At 40.0% G+C, this 14525-nt stretch overlaps 1 protein-coding gene and 1 non-coding gene across 3 annotated transcripts in view; both read right to left on the bottom strand.

The window, feature by feature from the left end:
* Positions 1–1343: 1343 nt before the first annotated feature.
* pcf11 (PCF11 cleavage and polyadenylation factor subunit) overlaps positions 1344–14525 on the bottom strand; it is a 31182-nt gene continuing 18000 nt past the window's right edge. For both annotated transcript variants that reach the window (XM_020452233.2, XM_020452234.2), the window contains exons 9-15: positions 9761–9827; positions 8975–9236; positions 8554–8737; positions 8174–8329; positions 2851–2943; positions 2605–2640; positions 1344–2477 (exon numbers count right to left, since the gene is read on the bottom strand). In XM_020452233.2, coding sequence (XP_020307822.1) covers positions 2262–2477; positions 2605–2640; positions 2851–2943; positions 8174–8329; positions 8554–8737; positions 8975–9236; positions 9761–9827 — 1014 coding nt within the window. In that variant the 3' untranslated portion in view covers positions 1344–2261. The remainder of the gene's footprint in view (positions 2478–2604; positions 2641–2850; positions 2944–8173; positions 8330–8553; positions 8738–8974; positions 9237–9760; positions 9828–14525) is intronic.
* LOC116355119 (small nucleolar RNA SNORA57) lies at positions 3054–3187 on the bottom strand. The gene has a single exon (XR_004204364.1). It is a non-coding gene; the product is annotated as a small nucleolar RNA SNORA57 (small nucleolar RNA).

The following is a 14525-nucleotide window of genomic DNA, read 5'->3' as shown; positions in this document are numbered from 1 at the left end:
TTTTTAAAACCACACCCAAACCAAGCTTGTCCCACCCTCCCATCCTTACCCAACATGCACCCGCAAGCCAAGCTTATCACCACCTTCCATCCTTGCCTCTTCTTACCCACCCACCCCTCCCTTCTTCTCAGACATTTACACCCCTCTATATATCCACTTACTCATCCATTCAAACACAACATATACCCTATGCCTCCACACATCCAGTCTCTCCCGCCCTCCTACACATTCATCCTCCTTCACTCTGCCATTCATGTGAACAGACACATACCCACAGCACGCACACACACACACCCATAGTACAAGTATTGACTTAAATGCTATATTCCCTCTTTTATATTGTATTTTCAGTGTCCATCTATCTCATTGGCATCAGTTAATTATATCATTACTTCCAATACAAGACACTATTGTGTCTTGACAAATTGTAATATTTTAACAAAAAACTTTATGGATATGCAATGTTTGGATCCAGAATGGGTTATTGGCATTTTCCTTATGAATTGTTTTAATACAACCTTTGTAACACAGTTCCTGAAACACTTAATGTGGCTCAAACAGATTTTGGGGAGTTTTCCCCATACATAATTGAACTGCTTTTCCCTACAATTTATTTTCTTATCTATAATACCAAGGACAATGGACTGATAACTGGACAGGGATGGAAACATAAAAATGTTCAATTCTATTACGGAGAAAGGAAAAATACATTAATCTACACATTTTAAAATACCAAAAAAATCCCACTCCTTCAAAAAGGTGGGACAGCACAACTTTATGTAGCTCCTTGTATGTGCAATCTTTAACTCCTCAAAATCGTTCAGCTTCAGAAACAATCTCAATTTCCCTTTACTTTTTTTCTTCTCTACTTGAGCAGTGCCATTTATCACCATTGCTCTAAAAGTAACAAAGTCCATCTTCTTCACAATAAGAATTTCTGGGTCCTGCTGGTGATAGGAACTCTCTGCAGGTTGTAGTGCAGGTCTATCCACCATCACCCTCTAAGGGCGTTCAACAGACTTCGCTTCATGATCTGCACCATTTCTCGTTTTCCATTCTTCCACTCGCTCATTCATAATGCTCTTTCCTACATATCCCACATCTCAGCTCCTCCCATTTGCATATAACTACTACTGTACACACTTTCTATTCATGTACTGTCCATACATATATACATATTTATATTCCAGACTAATATTTATTTTGTTGAGCGTATTGTTAGGTATTAATGCACTTTTGGAGCTAGGTACATAAGCAGCTGCAAAATGTGTAAGCGACCAATAAAACTAGATTTGAAATACAATGATCTATAATCACATGAAATAAGAGAAAAGACAAACTACTTTAATTCTAGAGAACTTTATTTAGAATTCAAGCCAAAGTGACAAATTAAAAAGCTAACTTTCTATAAGGGGTAGGGGAAACCAGGGAGAAGCAATACAGAAAAGCCACACCAATCACTGTTCACACAAACACATGTTCAGATTTGTTTTTATTGGATATTCCGCATTACCAAGCAAAATTGCATTTCCCCCCCTCAAACCTCTGCAAAAAAAGAAACCCTGCAAAAAAAGTAAAAAAAAGATATCCAACTGAAAGCAATTAGAAAGCAGGATCACAGAATTGTGTAGAAATGTTAGTTGCTAGCCATGTCGTGCCGTATGTACACAGCAGTGTAGAGAGATGGTCGGAAAATTATTCCTCCTTACCTTTTGTAAACTAACTGCTAACTGCTACTTTTGAAATTAATTTACTATTAAGGCTAATTCAGAAGCCAAATTAGTAATTCATTAATTCTCTCCATCAATTCCTTGCCTCAATGGCAACCAAAATCTATTTATATATACACAAATTATTTTTACTTGGGAGGAAAGAACAAACTCATTAAAGCAATCTTCTGGGATTCTTAAGTCACACCCCCTTTTTATCAATATTACAACAAAAGAATACCAAAAATAGCTTTATTTATAAATTAAATCTTTTACATACATCTTTTCCCCAAAAGTACATATTTTTGCAAAGGTAAAATGTTTAAGTTCAGGCATTCATCATTCATTCATTTACACAGCAAAAAAACACCTGACATTCACAGGCAGATTCCAAATACAAAAATGTATTCAAAGTTATGGCTGAGGGCCCTGCCTCAGAGGTGGTCAAATATAAAAAATACCTCTTCCTTACAAAACAAAGGGAGGAATGGAGGGAGAGCAGCCCGTAAAAGAGGAAAAGAAAAAGCAGCATGGTTTTTCTTAGTTTTTTTTTTAGGAAATTGCACTCGTTTCTCCCTCCATTTTCACCTGAACTTCATCCTTCACATTTTGAGCCTCACCGCCCGTTTCAGACAACGAAGACTCCACTTCCTGTTTCACTGCAGCACAGCAGGAAGTGACCTCATCACTCTCACGTTTAATGAACGCACCCAGCGGGTTCTCCATCAGCTTAATGGGGGACGGGGTGACGTCCAGGAACGAAGATGTCTGGCAGGAGAAGCAAGGCGATTGACAAGGAGGAAGAGAAATGACCAGTTAAAGCAGCATAGAAAGATTTGGAACATTTCACAGACCAAACTAAACTAACAGATCAAGTGACCAAGTGGTTACTTACATTGTTGTAATCTTCAAAACATGAAGGATGATATGTCTGTGGAAAAAGATAAGACAAAAACATATTTGATTAGTATTTCCTTCACAGAGGACCATTTTGCTACGAGTGATTCCTCTAAGGTAATACATGCTAACCACAGTACTTAAGTGGCAGTCTTTCTTCAAATGTATGTATCCACAGGTTGTGTTGGTACATTAAGAGGAGTCGGAGATCATGCTACGAGTGATCTTTTTAGTGAACACCCACCTTCTCGTCGACTCTGATGGCATCTCTCAGGTGCCACTCCTCTTCCTCCTCCTCCCAGTACATCTCAAACTGCTCCTGGCAGATCTCACACGTCTACACACAGACAGTGGGGGAAAGAATGGAATCTTACAACATTCTGACAACGTGCAGTGTCTACCATTAAAATAATATGGCAATATACAGGCTACAGCAGCATGATACGAGAACGCCCCAGTGCCTGAGGATAGAACCAGAAGACAGTGAACACTGCCACCGAAGCCATGGCACTAGACTTGTTCTACCTCCATAACACATACACACGAGTACAAAGGAACAGCATGCATGCCAAGAATGAAGGATCAATCAACTTTAACTATAAGTTCATCTTCACGGTTAAAACTTTAGTTGTTTTAACTTCTAGAATGGCAAAAACAGCAACAAAACAAAGATCCAATGAAATTTGAGCGGAGTATGGGTCAAGACTAGTACAAGCCAATGAAAACACAGTCAGTTGTAGCCCTAAGAGGCCCTGTGTGATATCTGGGATGTAACCATTAGTCCAAACAGTTGCGTTATGCGAAGAAAACAAGAGTTTATATTGGAAAAATTCAGGTATGTCCCTCCTGGTTTCGTTTGCTTCCATTTAATAAATGTTGTGCAACAGAATCAGTTGTAAAGAATATACCCCTGGTTGTAGCCCTGAGTGTGAGCCATATTTACATGAACTCTACATACACAAAAGTATGTGGACATGCCTTCAAATGAGTGGATTTGGCTATTTCAGCCACACCTGTTGCTGAAAGTAGGGATGCACAATATACCGGCGCAAATTGGAAATCGGCCGATATTTGCTAAAAACACCAACATCGGTATCAGCCCGATGGTCTAGTTTAACGGCAATGCGCAAAACCAATGTCAAAGCGGACGTGCATACCTATATAACATAGGTACATACAATTTTGCGCTACACGTCCAACACAGCATTCCTAACCTAGCCCACAATGTCCGCTGTGTGGATCGAGCAGTGAACAAATCGAGCAGTCATCTGAAAGAGTAAGAAAATTCTAGCAAGACAATCCATTAACGCCAAGATAATGGAATTCATTGCCCTTGACAAATCAACCGTTCTCTGTCGTGGGTGATGTTTGCTTTCGCGACTGGTCGAGCACCGGTACACACTACCAAGTGAGCCATTTTTCAGATGTTGCCCTACCGGAGTTAAACAGTAATAGCGTCACTGCTATTAGCGTCACAACATACTATGGAACGCCGCTTGGGTCTTTGCGTGTCAAAAAAAGATACATAATAAAATTATTTGACACATTAAATAACAGTTCTATTACTGAAAGTTGTGTGTTCTGAATTTGCGCATGCAAGCCAAGCGCCACCACAACTTTCAGTAGCACTGTCAAAGCTGTACAAAAATGTCTGCAAACAAGCAAACAACGGCCAAGAACGATGTGTTGACAATACCGCGTTGGTAATAAAGCATTATTCGTTCGACTGCAACTTATGAGGTAGCTAGCTAGCTTTAGCTTGGTACCTAGCTAGCAACAATACAACAAGCCTGAAAACAAATTCCCAGTAGAAACAGCAGTCAATTTCAATCCTTGTAAGTATTAGCTAGGTAGCTACTTGTTGTTCGCCTATTGAAATTGAACTTCAGTTCATGAAAATAAATAGCTAGCCAGCTACTTAAACCTGTTGCCCAAAGATAACATTATAAGCAGCCAGCTAACTTCATCTGGCTAGTGAGGCTCGACCGAACTGGGTTACGTGTTGTGAAGCTAGCCACAAGAAGGATTAGGCACAAGTGGAATATGCGGTTTGCCTTCAAAATAAAAGTACCTCAGAAAGTGACACAGAAGGTTACAATTGGTGGAATTATGCCATGTTTAGACTAGATAATGTGAAACATGGTTGGAATGTGAAGCAATGAAATGGGGTATCAGTCTACTCGGTGACACCCACGGAACACAACTGAGAGTTTACCCAAATATTAGTGTTGTAGCTCTTATCGCGGGACTGTGACTGTGAAATCACCTCCCCAGTCAGCCTATTGTATGTATTGACATTCATATCGCACTGTATAGCTTTACCCAAGGATTGGGGATCAATGAAAGGGGGTATCAGTCTACTCAATACCCAATATATTTTTTCCCAATATCCTCCTCAGAGTTATCAGACTCCAAAACATCCACGCAGTATTGGTTTTCCTCTGGAATCGTGTTCAATACACAGGAGTTGACAATAAATGTGGCTCAATTCACAGTTGTTTCAGAGTCCCGCAATAAGAGCTATGACGCTAATGTTTCTCTGGGTGTCACGGAATAGACTGAAACCCCATGTCATTGATCCACAATCCATAGATAAGGCTGTGCAGTGAAGTAAGTATACCCCCAATGCAATTCTAAAGTCTAATACATCCAGTGTGATTTCAACAGCTTTTTGTCAAATTAACCTTTTGTGGCTAGGGGGCAGTATTTTCATTTTTGGAAAAATAACATTCCCGTAGTAAATGGGATATTCAAAGATGTTTGAATATGCATATAATCGACAGCTTAGGATAGAAAACACTAAAGTTTCCAAAACTGTAAAAATATTGTCTGTGAGCATAACAGAACTGATGTTGCAGGCGAAAGCCTGAGAAAAATCCAATCCGGAAGTGCCTCATATTTTGAAAGCGCTGCGTTCCAATGCGTCCCTATTGAGCAGTGAATGGGCTATCAACCAGATTACTTTTTCTCCGTATTCCCCAAGGTGTCTACAGCAATGACGTAGTTTTACGGATTTATGTTGAAGAATACCCGTAAGCGGCTACATTGCGCAAGTGGTCACCTGATGCTCCCAGAGTGATTCTCGCATTAAAAAAAATAATAATAATAATTGTCCCGGTGGATATATTATCGAATAGATATTTGAAAAACACCCTGAGGATTGATTATAAACAACGTTTGCCATGTTTCTGTCGATATTATGGAGCTAATTTGGAATATTTTTCTGCGTTTTCGTGACTGCAATTTCCAGGCGATTTCTCAGCCAAACGTGAAGAACTAACGGAGCTATTTCGCCTAGAACAATAATATTTTAGGAAAAAAGGAACATTTGCTATCCAACTGGGACTCTCGTGACTGAAAACATCCGAAGCTCATCAAAGGGTAAATGATTTAATTTGATCGCTTTTCTGATTTCCGTGACCAAGTTACCTGCTGCTGGCTGGACAAAATGCTATGCTATGCTAGGCTATCGATAAACTTACACAAATGCTTGTCTAGCTTTGGCTGTAAAGCATATTTTGAATATCTGAGATGACAGGGTGATTAACAAAAGGCTAAGCTGTGTCTCAATATATTTCACTTGTGATTTTCATGAATAGGAATATTTTCTAGGAATATTTATGTCCGTTGGGTTATGCTAATTAGTGTCAGTTGATGATTACGCTCCCGGACCCGGGATGGTGAGTTAGAGGTTAACAAATTATCTTTAGTTGATTTTATATAAGAATCCAAACTAGATAAGCATGATCTATTCAATTAATGCATAATTGTATTTGTATTCATTTGCATCACTCTCAATTACATACTTTTATTTTGAAGGCTAACCGCAAAGTCCACTATAGTGGCTAATCCTTATTGTGGCTAGCTTAGATTGGTAGATAGATGATAGATGGGTCCGACCACCATTAATCAAATACTATAAAGTAGGGTTATTTTAGATGACACCTAGCTATATAGTTAGCAAGGTAACTATAACTACTGAAACAGATTGTTGTTTTGCTATGTTTTTGGGGAAGAACATTGTTTGCGTCAATGAGCTAGCTAGCTTTCTTTTATGACCAGCACTGTAGGTGCCGAGACAACTTTACCAGCATCATAGCATGCGCATCGATTAATCGTTGTGACATGAAATACGAGTGATAGTGTAATCAATGTGTAATAACTACGTAAAAAATTCACGAAGGTGTTAAATTATTATGTGACGTGCAGTCATATTCGAGTGTTATGACACATCAAATAGTGTTATTTGTATATTTTTTTACACCAAAGACCCAAATGGCGTTCCATAGAATTCCTGGTTGAGAATGAAACAACAAACAGCACAGCAAGTAAGTGAAAGAAATAGGTTTTGATGTTTTACTGGTAATGGGAACATACGTAAATGCCAACAAAATAACTTTTTGGTCAGTGTGGTGTGTAACCTTTATTTAACTAGGCAAGTCAGTTAAGAACAAATTCTTATTTACAATGACCGCCTACCCCAGACGACGCTGGGCCAATTGGGCGCCGCCCTATGGGACTCCAAATCACGGCCGGATGTGATACAGCCTGGATTCCAACCAGGGACTGTAGTAGTGCCTCTTGCACCGAGATGTGCCTGAGACCCGTGTCCATGTGTGTGTTAACTATTTAATGTACTAGAATGCTTAAAAGGTCCCTAAAATGTTTAATATCGGTATCGTTTTTTTTTTTGTCAAGGAAAATATTGGATATCGTATTGGCCAAAAATGCATCACTAGCTGAAAAGTGTTTTAAAATCGACCATACAGCCATGCAATCTCCATAGACAAAAATTGGCAGTAGAATGGCCTTACTGAAGAGCTCAGTGACTTAACATGGGATCCTATGACGGTGCAACCTTTGCAACAAGTTAGTTCATCAGATTTCTGCCCTGCTAGAGCCGCCCTGGTCAACTGTAAGTGCTGTTATTGTGAAGTGGAAACGTCTAGGAGCAACAACGGCTCAGCCGCGAAGTGGTAGGCACACAAGCTCACAGAATGGGACCGCCGAGTGCTGAAGCACGTAGGGAGGAGGAATAATGGTCTGGGGCTGTTTTTCATGGTTCGGTCTGGGGCTGTTTTTCATGGTTCGGGCTAGGCCCATTAGTTCCAGTGAAGGGAAATCTTAACGGTACAGCATACAATGACATTCTAGGTGATTCTGTGCTTCCAACTTCATGGCAACAGTTTGGTGAAGGCCCTTTCCTGTTTTAGCATGACAATGCCCCCGTGCACAAAGCGAGTTCCATACAGAAATGGTTTGTCGAGATCGGTGTGGAAGAACTTGACTGGCTTGCACAGAGCCCTGACCTCAACCCCATCGAACATCTTTGGGATGAATTGGAACGCTGACTGCGAGCCAGGCCTAAATCACTTCCATCACTGAATGGAAGCAAGTACCTGCAGCAATGTTCCAACATCTAGTGGAAAGCCTTCCCAGAAGAGTGGAGGCTGTTATAGCAGCAAAGAGGGGACCAACTCCATATTACCGCCCGTGATTTTGGAATGAGATGTTCGACAAGCAGGGGTCCACATACACTACATGACCAGAAGTATGTTGCTACCCACCTCATCCACCACATCTGCAGCTGCTTTAACACTCTGGAACTCCTTCTCCTTGGCGGCCTCCTGGGTCTTCTGCACTACCTCCTCATTCACCTTCTCAAAGAACAGGCTCTTGGCCCGCTCCTCCAGGTCCGCTATCTCCTCAAACTCTATCCAGTCCTGAGGACAGGGAAGAGACAGATGGGCAAGGGTTAGAAAGAATTTGATAAAACATGATCAGCTTTTTATTACAAGGCAATCACTAATCATTTTCATTGTAAAAAAGTGAGTGTGAGTGGGTATTGTTCATATTGGGGTAGAAGGTAATGGTTTTACAATGAGGTAGTTCTAGCTGTGGTGGCTCAGACACAAGGTGAGAGTGTGTGCGTGTCCATCTCTCTTACCGTGAGGCTGTAGTACCAGCGGCGGTGGGTGACCTTCTTGCTGATGTCTTTCTCGGAACGGTTCAACCGGTAGTGCCAGTCCAGGTGGTCAGCGTAGACGTCTGTCTGAGAGGCGGTGAAACGCATGCCGCAGGAGTAACACTGGATCCCTGTGTACAGCTTAGTCACCACGCTGTCATAGCGCCTGGGGAAAGGGACAAACAGAACCAGTGGTTAATAGACATACATTTTACAAGAAATACATTACCATTTTATGAACACGTGGACCATACATTTTATTTATCTTACTCAGAGGATCACTGGACAAAGCATAACTAGAGAATTCTCATGTATAAATAACTAGAGTGAAGCATTCATTGATGTCAATGGTAGATTGACATCTTCATAATCAGACCAGCATGGTGCATTTCAGCAAACGTACTGTTTCATGTCTTCGATGACGAAGCCGGTGAGGTCTGGGACATTCTCATCCTCCTCCTGCTCTTCCTCTTCCTCCTCTTCTACCATGGGAGGGGTCGGTTGGGTGGCAGCTGACTCTGTACCGCTGTGTGCTGCAGCAGTGTCTGTACTCTGAGCTGGTTTGATGCCTCCGGTAGAGATGATGCCGGTGGAAATGAGCTTGGACAGCAGGTCGTTTACATCTACCTGCCCAAAGTGACTCTCTGGAGGAGGGAACTGGGGAGCTGGAGAAGAATGACAAACCAGAAATCAACTGACATAAAGCAATTACCAAACACTTGTATTGTGTTTTTTCCCCCTCTTTACTTTATTTTCATAGAATATTTTAGATATGTTGCACTGTTTGAGAGGAGTGTTTTCAAGTAAGCAGTTAATTGTACTGCGTACACTACGTGTACATGACAAACTTGATTTGATCCTTACCCAGTGACGGATTTACAGCAATAGGTACTCATACTGGACATGCGATTCATCTGATCTCAGAAGGCCAGTTTCACAGACCCAGATTAAGCACTCCTGGACTAAAATGTTTTTACATTGAGAATGTCCATGTTTTTGTTTTTAAGTCATCCAGATCTCTCACAGATTTCTAATCAACTAAGCAAGATGAATCCCTTCAAAATACAGAGGATGAAAGACTATCATGATACCAAATCTTGTAACATGAAATAAAGAACCCTTTATCAAACAACAACATTGAGAACCGAAAGTAGATCTCGGTGAAATAAAAAAGTGAACATGATCTTACCAGGCTGGTTGAAAGGCACTGTGCTGGGAGGGATGAAGGGCTGGCCAAGGTTAGAAAGCATATTCATCTGGAACAAGGACAAAACAGACATTTAGCCTTCAACTGACCTAAATAGCTTGTATCCAGTCCTCTCCCTCCCGAGCACATCTGGCGTTTGAGTTAAATATAAGATGTTCATTTGGCATTAGGATATCAGGGCCTGCTTAGACAAAATAATTGTAAGCAAAGCCTCAGTAGAGTAAGGACTTTGGTCACGCTCCATATTATGAAGTTTGAGATTCAAGATTGCAGAGGTGAAAACTATAGTTGAAGCTTTAGCTGGGAGGAACACTCTCCATCCAATGAATTGTTCTGTTCAATATATGAATGATGTGACTCTTTAATTGTTATGAAGTGCTTCACCAAGCTACATTTCACCGTAATGAGAACCCACTGTGGGTGGTAACTAATACAGAATGAGCCAAAATATTTTGTTCTATATCAGTGGAGGACTTTGGTGAAGCCCCATCCAATACATTTTTCTGCTCATTTATGAACTGAATGGGAGCGAATTACCTTTAGTGCATCAGATGGAGTTTCACCATTTTGTTTATATCTATAAACTATTTGTTTATTTCCATAAAGTAGGGCACCAGTGAGGATTTCTTTCACTGGACAACTTGTTACAGCTGTTGATAAACCATTGATAAAAACGCATAGATTCCCCCCCCCCCCCATGCCATTACATTAAGATACAAGGGGGATCGTAGCTATGTATAATTAACCCTTTATCATGGTTGGCGTCTTGACGGATTTATCCATCATAAAACAATAATAATAATACATTACTTGTGTCTGTGGATTAATGGCAGTTGCTATACCATATATTAAGCATTAAGTTAAATTAGACCTCGAACTTGAACCCTGTCTACCTTGATACTTAAAACTTAAATAGATGTGATCATTGTTGGATGCGCATTTGGCGTCCAGCTCATTTTTTATTTAACTAGGCAAGTCAGTTAAGAACAAATTCTTATTTACAATGGTGGCCTACGAGAACCCAGGTGACGCTGTGCCAATTGTGCGCCGCCTTATGGGACTACCGATCACGGACGGTTGTGACACAGCCTGGGAACGAACCAGGGTCTGTAATAATAAAGTGCCTTAAACTGATGCGCCACTCGGGAGATTAATTAAATCGTGATAATCTGATCCAGGAAGGAATGTTCTGAATGATAGTCAAGTGACAAACATCTGTTGTGATAATGCATGCAATGCAACAGCTGAAGTGCTGAAAAAAAAAAAGAGGAGGAATGTCCAGAATATTTCAGTCTCATTTGTTACGCCGGTGAAGATAATTGTGACTGGATCCACATTGGATAAAACATCCCTAGCAAATCGATGTTGATCACCTGTTGTAGTCTGCTTGACCAACAGATTTAACAGAAAAAGCAATGAGTTCATGTTTTCATGCCTCAGATTGGACACAGTCTACTGTGCTCAATTGTGTAGAATAGACAACTGAACAACACCCAATGCTATTCCAACAAATTATTCTGGATATAAAAAAAAAACATAGCCTAGTGGGCTTATTCAAAATATGATCAGGTAATGAAATAACATACCAAATATATTTAGCTTCCCATGTTAGACCTGCAATTTAAAGAAATATAAGGGGCTTGCAAAGCTACAGGACTTTTTTGCTAGCTCAGACTGGAATATGTTACGGGATTCTTCCGATGGCATTGAGGAGTACACCACATCAGTCACTGGCTTCATCAATAAATGCATCGATGACGTTGTCCCCACAGTGACTGTACGTACTAGAGGTTGACCGATTAATTGTAATGGCCGATTAATTAGGGCCGATTTCAAGTTTTCATAACAATCGGAAATCTGTATTTTTGGACGCCGATGTGACTATTTATTTTTATACCTTTATTTAACTAGGCAAGTCAATTAAGAACACATTCTTATTTTCATTGAAGGCCTAGGAACGGTGGGTTAACTGCCTTGTTCAGGGGCAGAACGACAGATTTTCATCTTGTCAACTCGGGGGATCCAATCTTGCAACCTTACAGTTAACTAGTCCAACGCAATAACGACCTGCCTCTCTCTCGTTGCACTCCACAAGGAGACTGTTACACAAATGCAGTAAGACAAGGTAAGTTGCTAGCTAGCATTAAACGTATCTTATAAAAAACAATCATAATCACTAGTTAACTTCTTAAAGTATTGGGGGCAGCAGCATTTTCACTTTTGGATAAATACTATGCCCAATTTCAACTTCCTGCTACTCATGCCAAGAATATAAGATATGCATATTATTAGTAGATTTAGATAGAAACTTCAGTGTTTTCTAAAACGGTTTGAATTATGTCTGAGTATAACAGAACTTATGTAGCAGGCAAAACCCAGAGGACTAACCGTTCAGATGTTTTTTTTCTTTTGAGGTCTCTGTCTGTTCACTGAGTTCTCATTGGGAAACGATATTTCTTAGGCACTTGTTTTCAGTTCCTACCGCTTCCACTGGATGTCACCAGTCTTTGGAATTTGGTTGAGGTTATTCCTTTGTGCAATGAAGTACGGCCATCTTGAAAAGTAGCGTTAGTTTCCTCTCGTCCTCTATTGAAAACGGATAGACCCGTATTCAATTTGATCGATTATTAACATTTAAAAACACCTAAAATTGTATTACAAAAGTAGTTTGAAATGTTTTGGCAAAGGTTACAGGCAACTTTTGAGATATTTTGTAGTGACGTTGCGCAATTTGGAAGCTGTTTTTTTTCCTGGATCAAACGCACCAAATAAATGGACATTTTGGATATATAGGGACGGAATTAATCGAACAAAAGTACCAATTGTGATTTTTATGGGACATATTGGAGTGCCAACAAAAGGTAAGGCATGATTTATTTATTTTTCTGCATTTTGTGTAGCGCCTGCAGGGTTGAAATATGCTACTCTTTGTTTACGGTTGTGCTATCATCAGATAATAGCTTCTTATGCTTTCGCCGAAAAGCATTTTAAAAATCTGACATGTTGGCTGGATTCACAACAAGTGTAGCTTTAATTTAGTATCTTACATGTGTGATTTCATTAAAGTTTGATTTTTATATCATTTTATTTGAATTTGCCGCACTGCATTTACCCTGGCTTTTGGCCAAGTGGGACGCAAGCGTCCCTTATACCATAAGAAGTTAACTGCACATGGTTGATGATATTACTAGATATTATCTAGCGTGTCCTGCGTTGCATATAATCTGACTGAGCATACAAGCACCTTAAGTATCTGACTGAGTGGTGGTAGGCAGAAGCAGAAGCGTAAACATTCATTCAAACTGCACTTTCGTGCGTTTTGCCAGCAGCTCTTCATTGTGCGTCAAGCATTGCGCTGTTTAGGACTTCAAGCCTATCAACTCCCGAGATGAGGCTGGTGTAACTGAAGTGAAATGGCTAGCTAGTTAGCGTGCGCTAATAGCGTTTCAAACATCACTCGCTCTGAGCCTTCTAGTAGTTGTTCCCCTTGCTCTGCATGGGTAACACTGCTTCGATGGTGGCTGTTGTAGTTGTGTTGCTGGTTCGAGCCCAGGGAGGAGCGAGGAGAGGGACGGAAGCTATACACTGGCAATACTAAAGTGCCTATAAGAACATCCAATAGTGAAAGGTTAATGAAATACAAATGAGAGGGAAATAGTCCTATAATTCCTATAATAACTACAACCTAAAACTTCTTACTTGGGAATATTGAAGACTCATGTTAAAAGGAACCACCAGCTTTCATATGTTCTCATGTTCTGAGCAAGGAACTGAAACGTTAGCTTTCTTACATAGCACATATTGCACTTTTACTTTCTTCTCCAACACTTTGTTTTTGCATTTAGACCAAATTGAACATGTTTCATTATTTACTTTCTAAAATCAGACATTTCCTCAGTTTGGTGGTTTAAAAGTTAAAGTAATTATTGTAGTCAATTTATGTACTCCTACTCCCTTATAATTATCTGTGATTTCATTTATCAGTTTTTGTGACAGATGTGTCCACATCAGTTTGTTTCCCGCTAAAGGGTGCTGTGCTATTCTGTTGCAGTAAATCCATGTGCGCTTATTATGAGGATGACATTCAATGTTGCGTCCAATCTACTTAACCAGGCAATATGCACATTCTCACATATTTTACAATGTAATAATTATAATATCAGTGCATTGGCAAGCCCTAAACATTTATTCTTAAAATGGTAATGGTCTACTGACACTTTTTGCATGCTTTTGAGGGGGGGGATTCTATATTAGGCCTAATTTATTTCCATAAATTATACAATTGTATAACATTGAGGTCCTTGAAAATTACAATTGTGCTTCAAGCAGGGTGCATACAGACACTGGCAAGTCAAATTCAAGGATGCATAATCCTATCTTGTTGTATAAGTGAAGTAAAGGGCTAATTTGCATATGATTTTTGTTGTTGATTTATTTTAGTTTCAAACTGAAATTTGTATCCCAATGTCACCCATTGGCCCCATTATTTATAGAACGACCCATAAGCAGGATAGTTAAAGTGTATGAATGTGATGGCGTAAAAGTGAATGTATGATTGAATGCGGTTTAGGTTAGAGCAGTGCTGTGCGTTGCGATAGCTGTGTGTTGACTATAGTGACAGAGTAGCATTAGTGCATAAAAGTGTGAGCCTAATAAACCACTAACCACACAAAGACACCAAACGATACACATACGTGCACGTACAAACACAAATATGAAACCTTCTCAATTGATGAAATCATTCAAG

The sequence above is a fragment of the Oncorhynchus kisutch genome, linkage group LG19 (assembly GCF_002021735.2).
Source record: "Oncorhynchus kisutch isolate 150728-3 linkage group LG19, Okis_V2, whole genome shotgun sequence".
NCBI lineage: Eukaryota > Metazoa > Chordata > Actinopteri > Salmoniformes > Salmonidae > Oncorhynchus > Oncorhynchus kisutch.
Note: the sequence above shows the minus strand (reverse complement) of the source record. Positions and strands in the feature narration are given on the sequence as shown.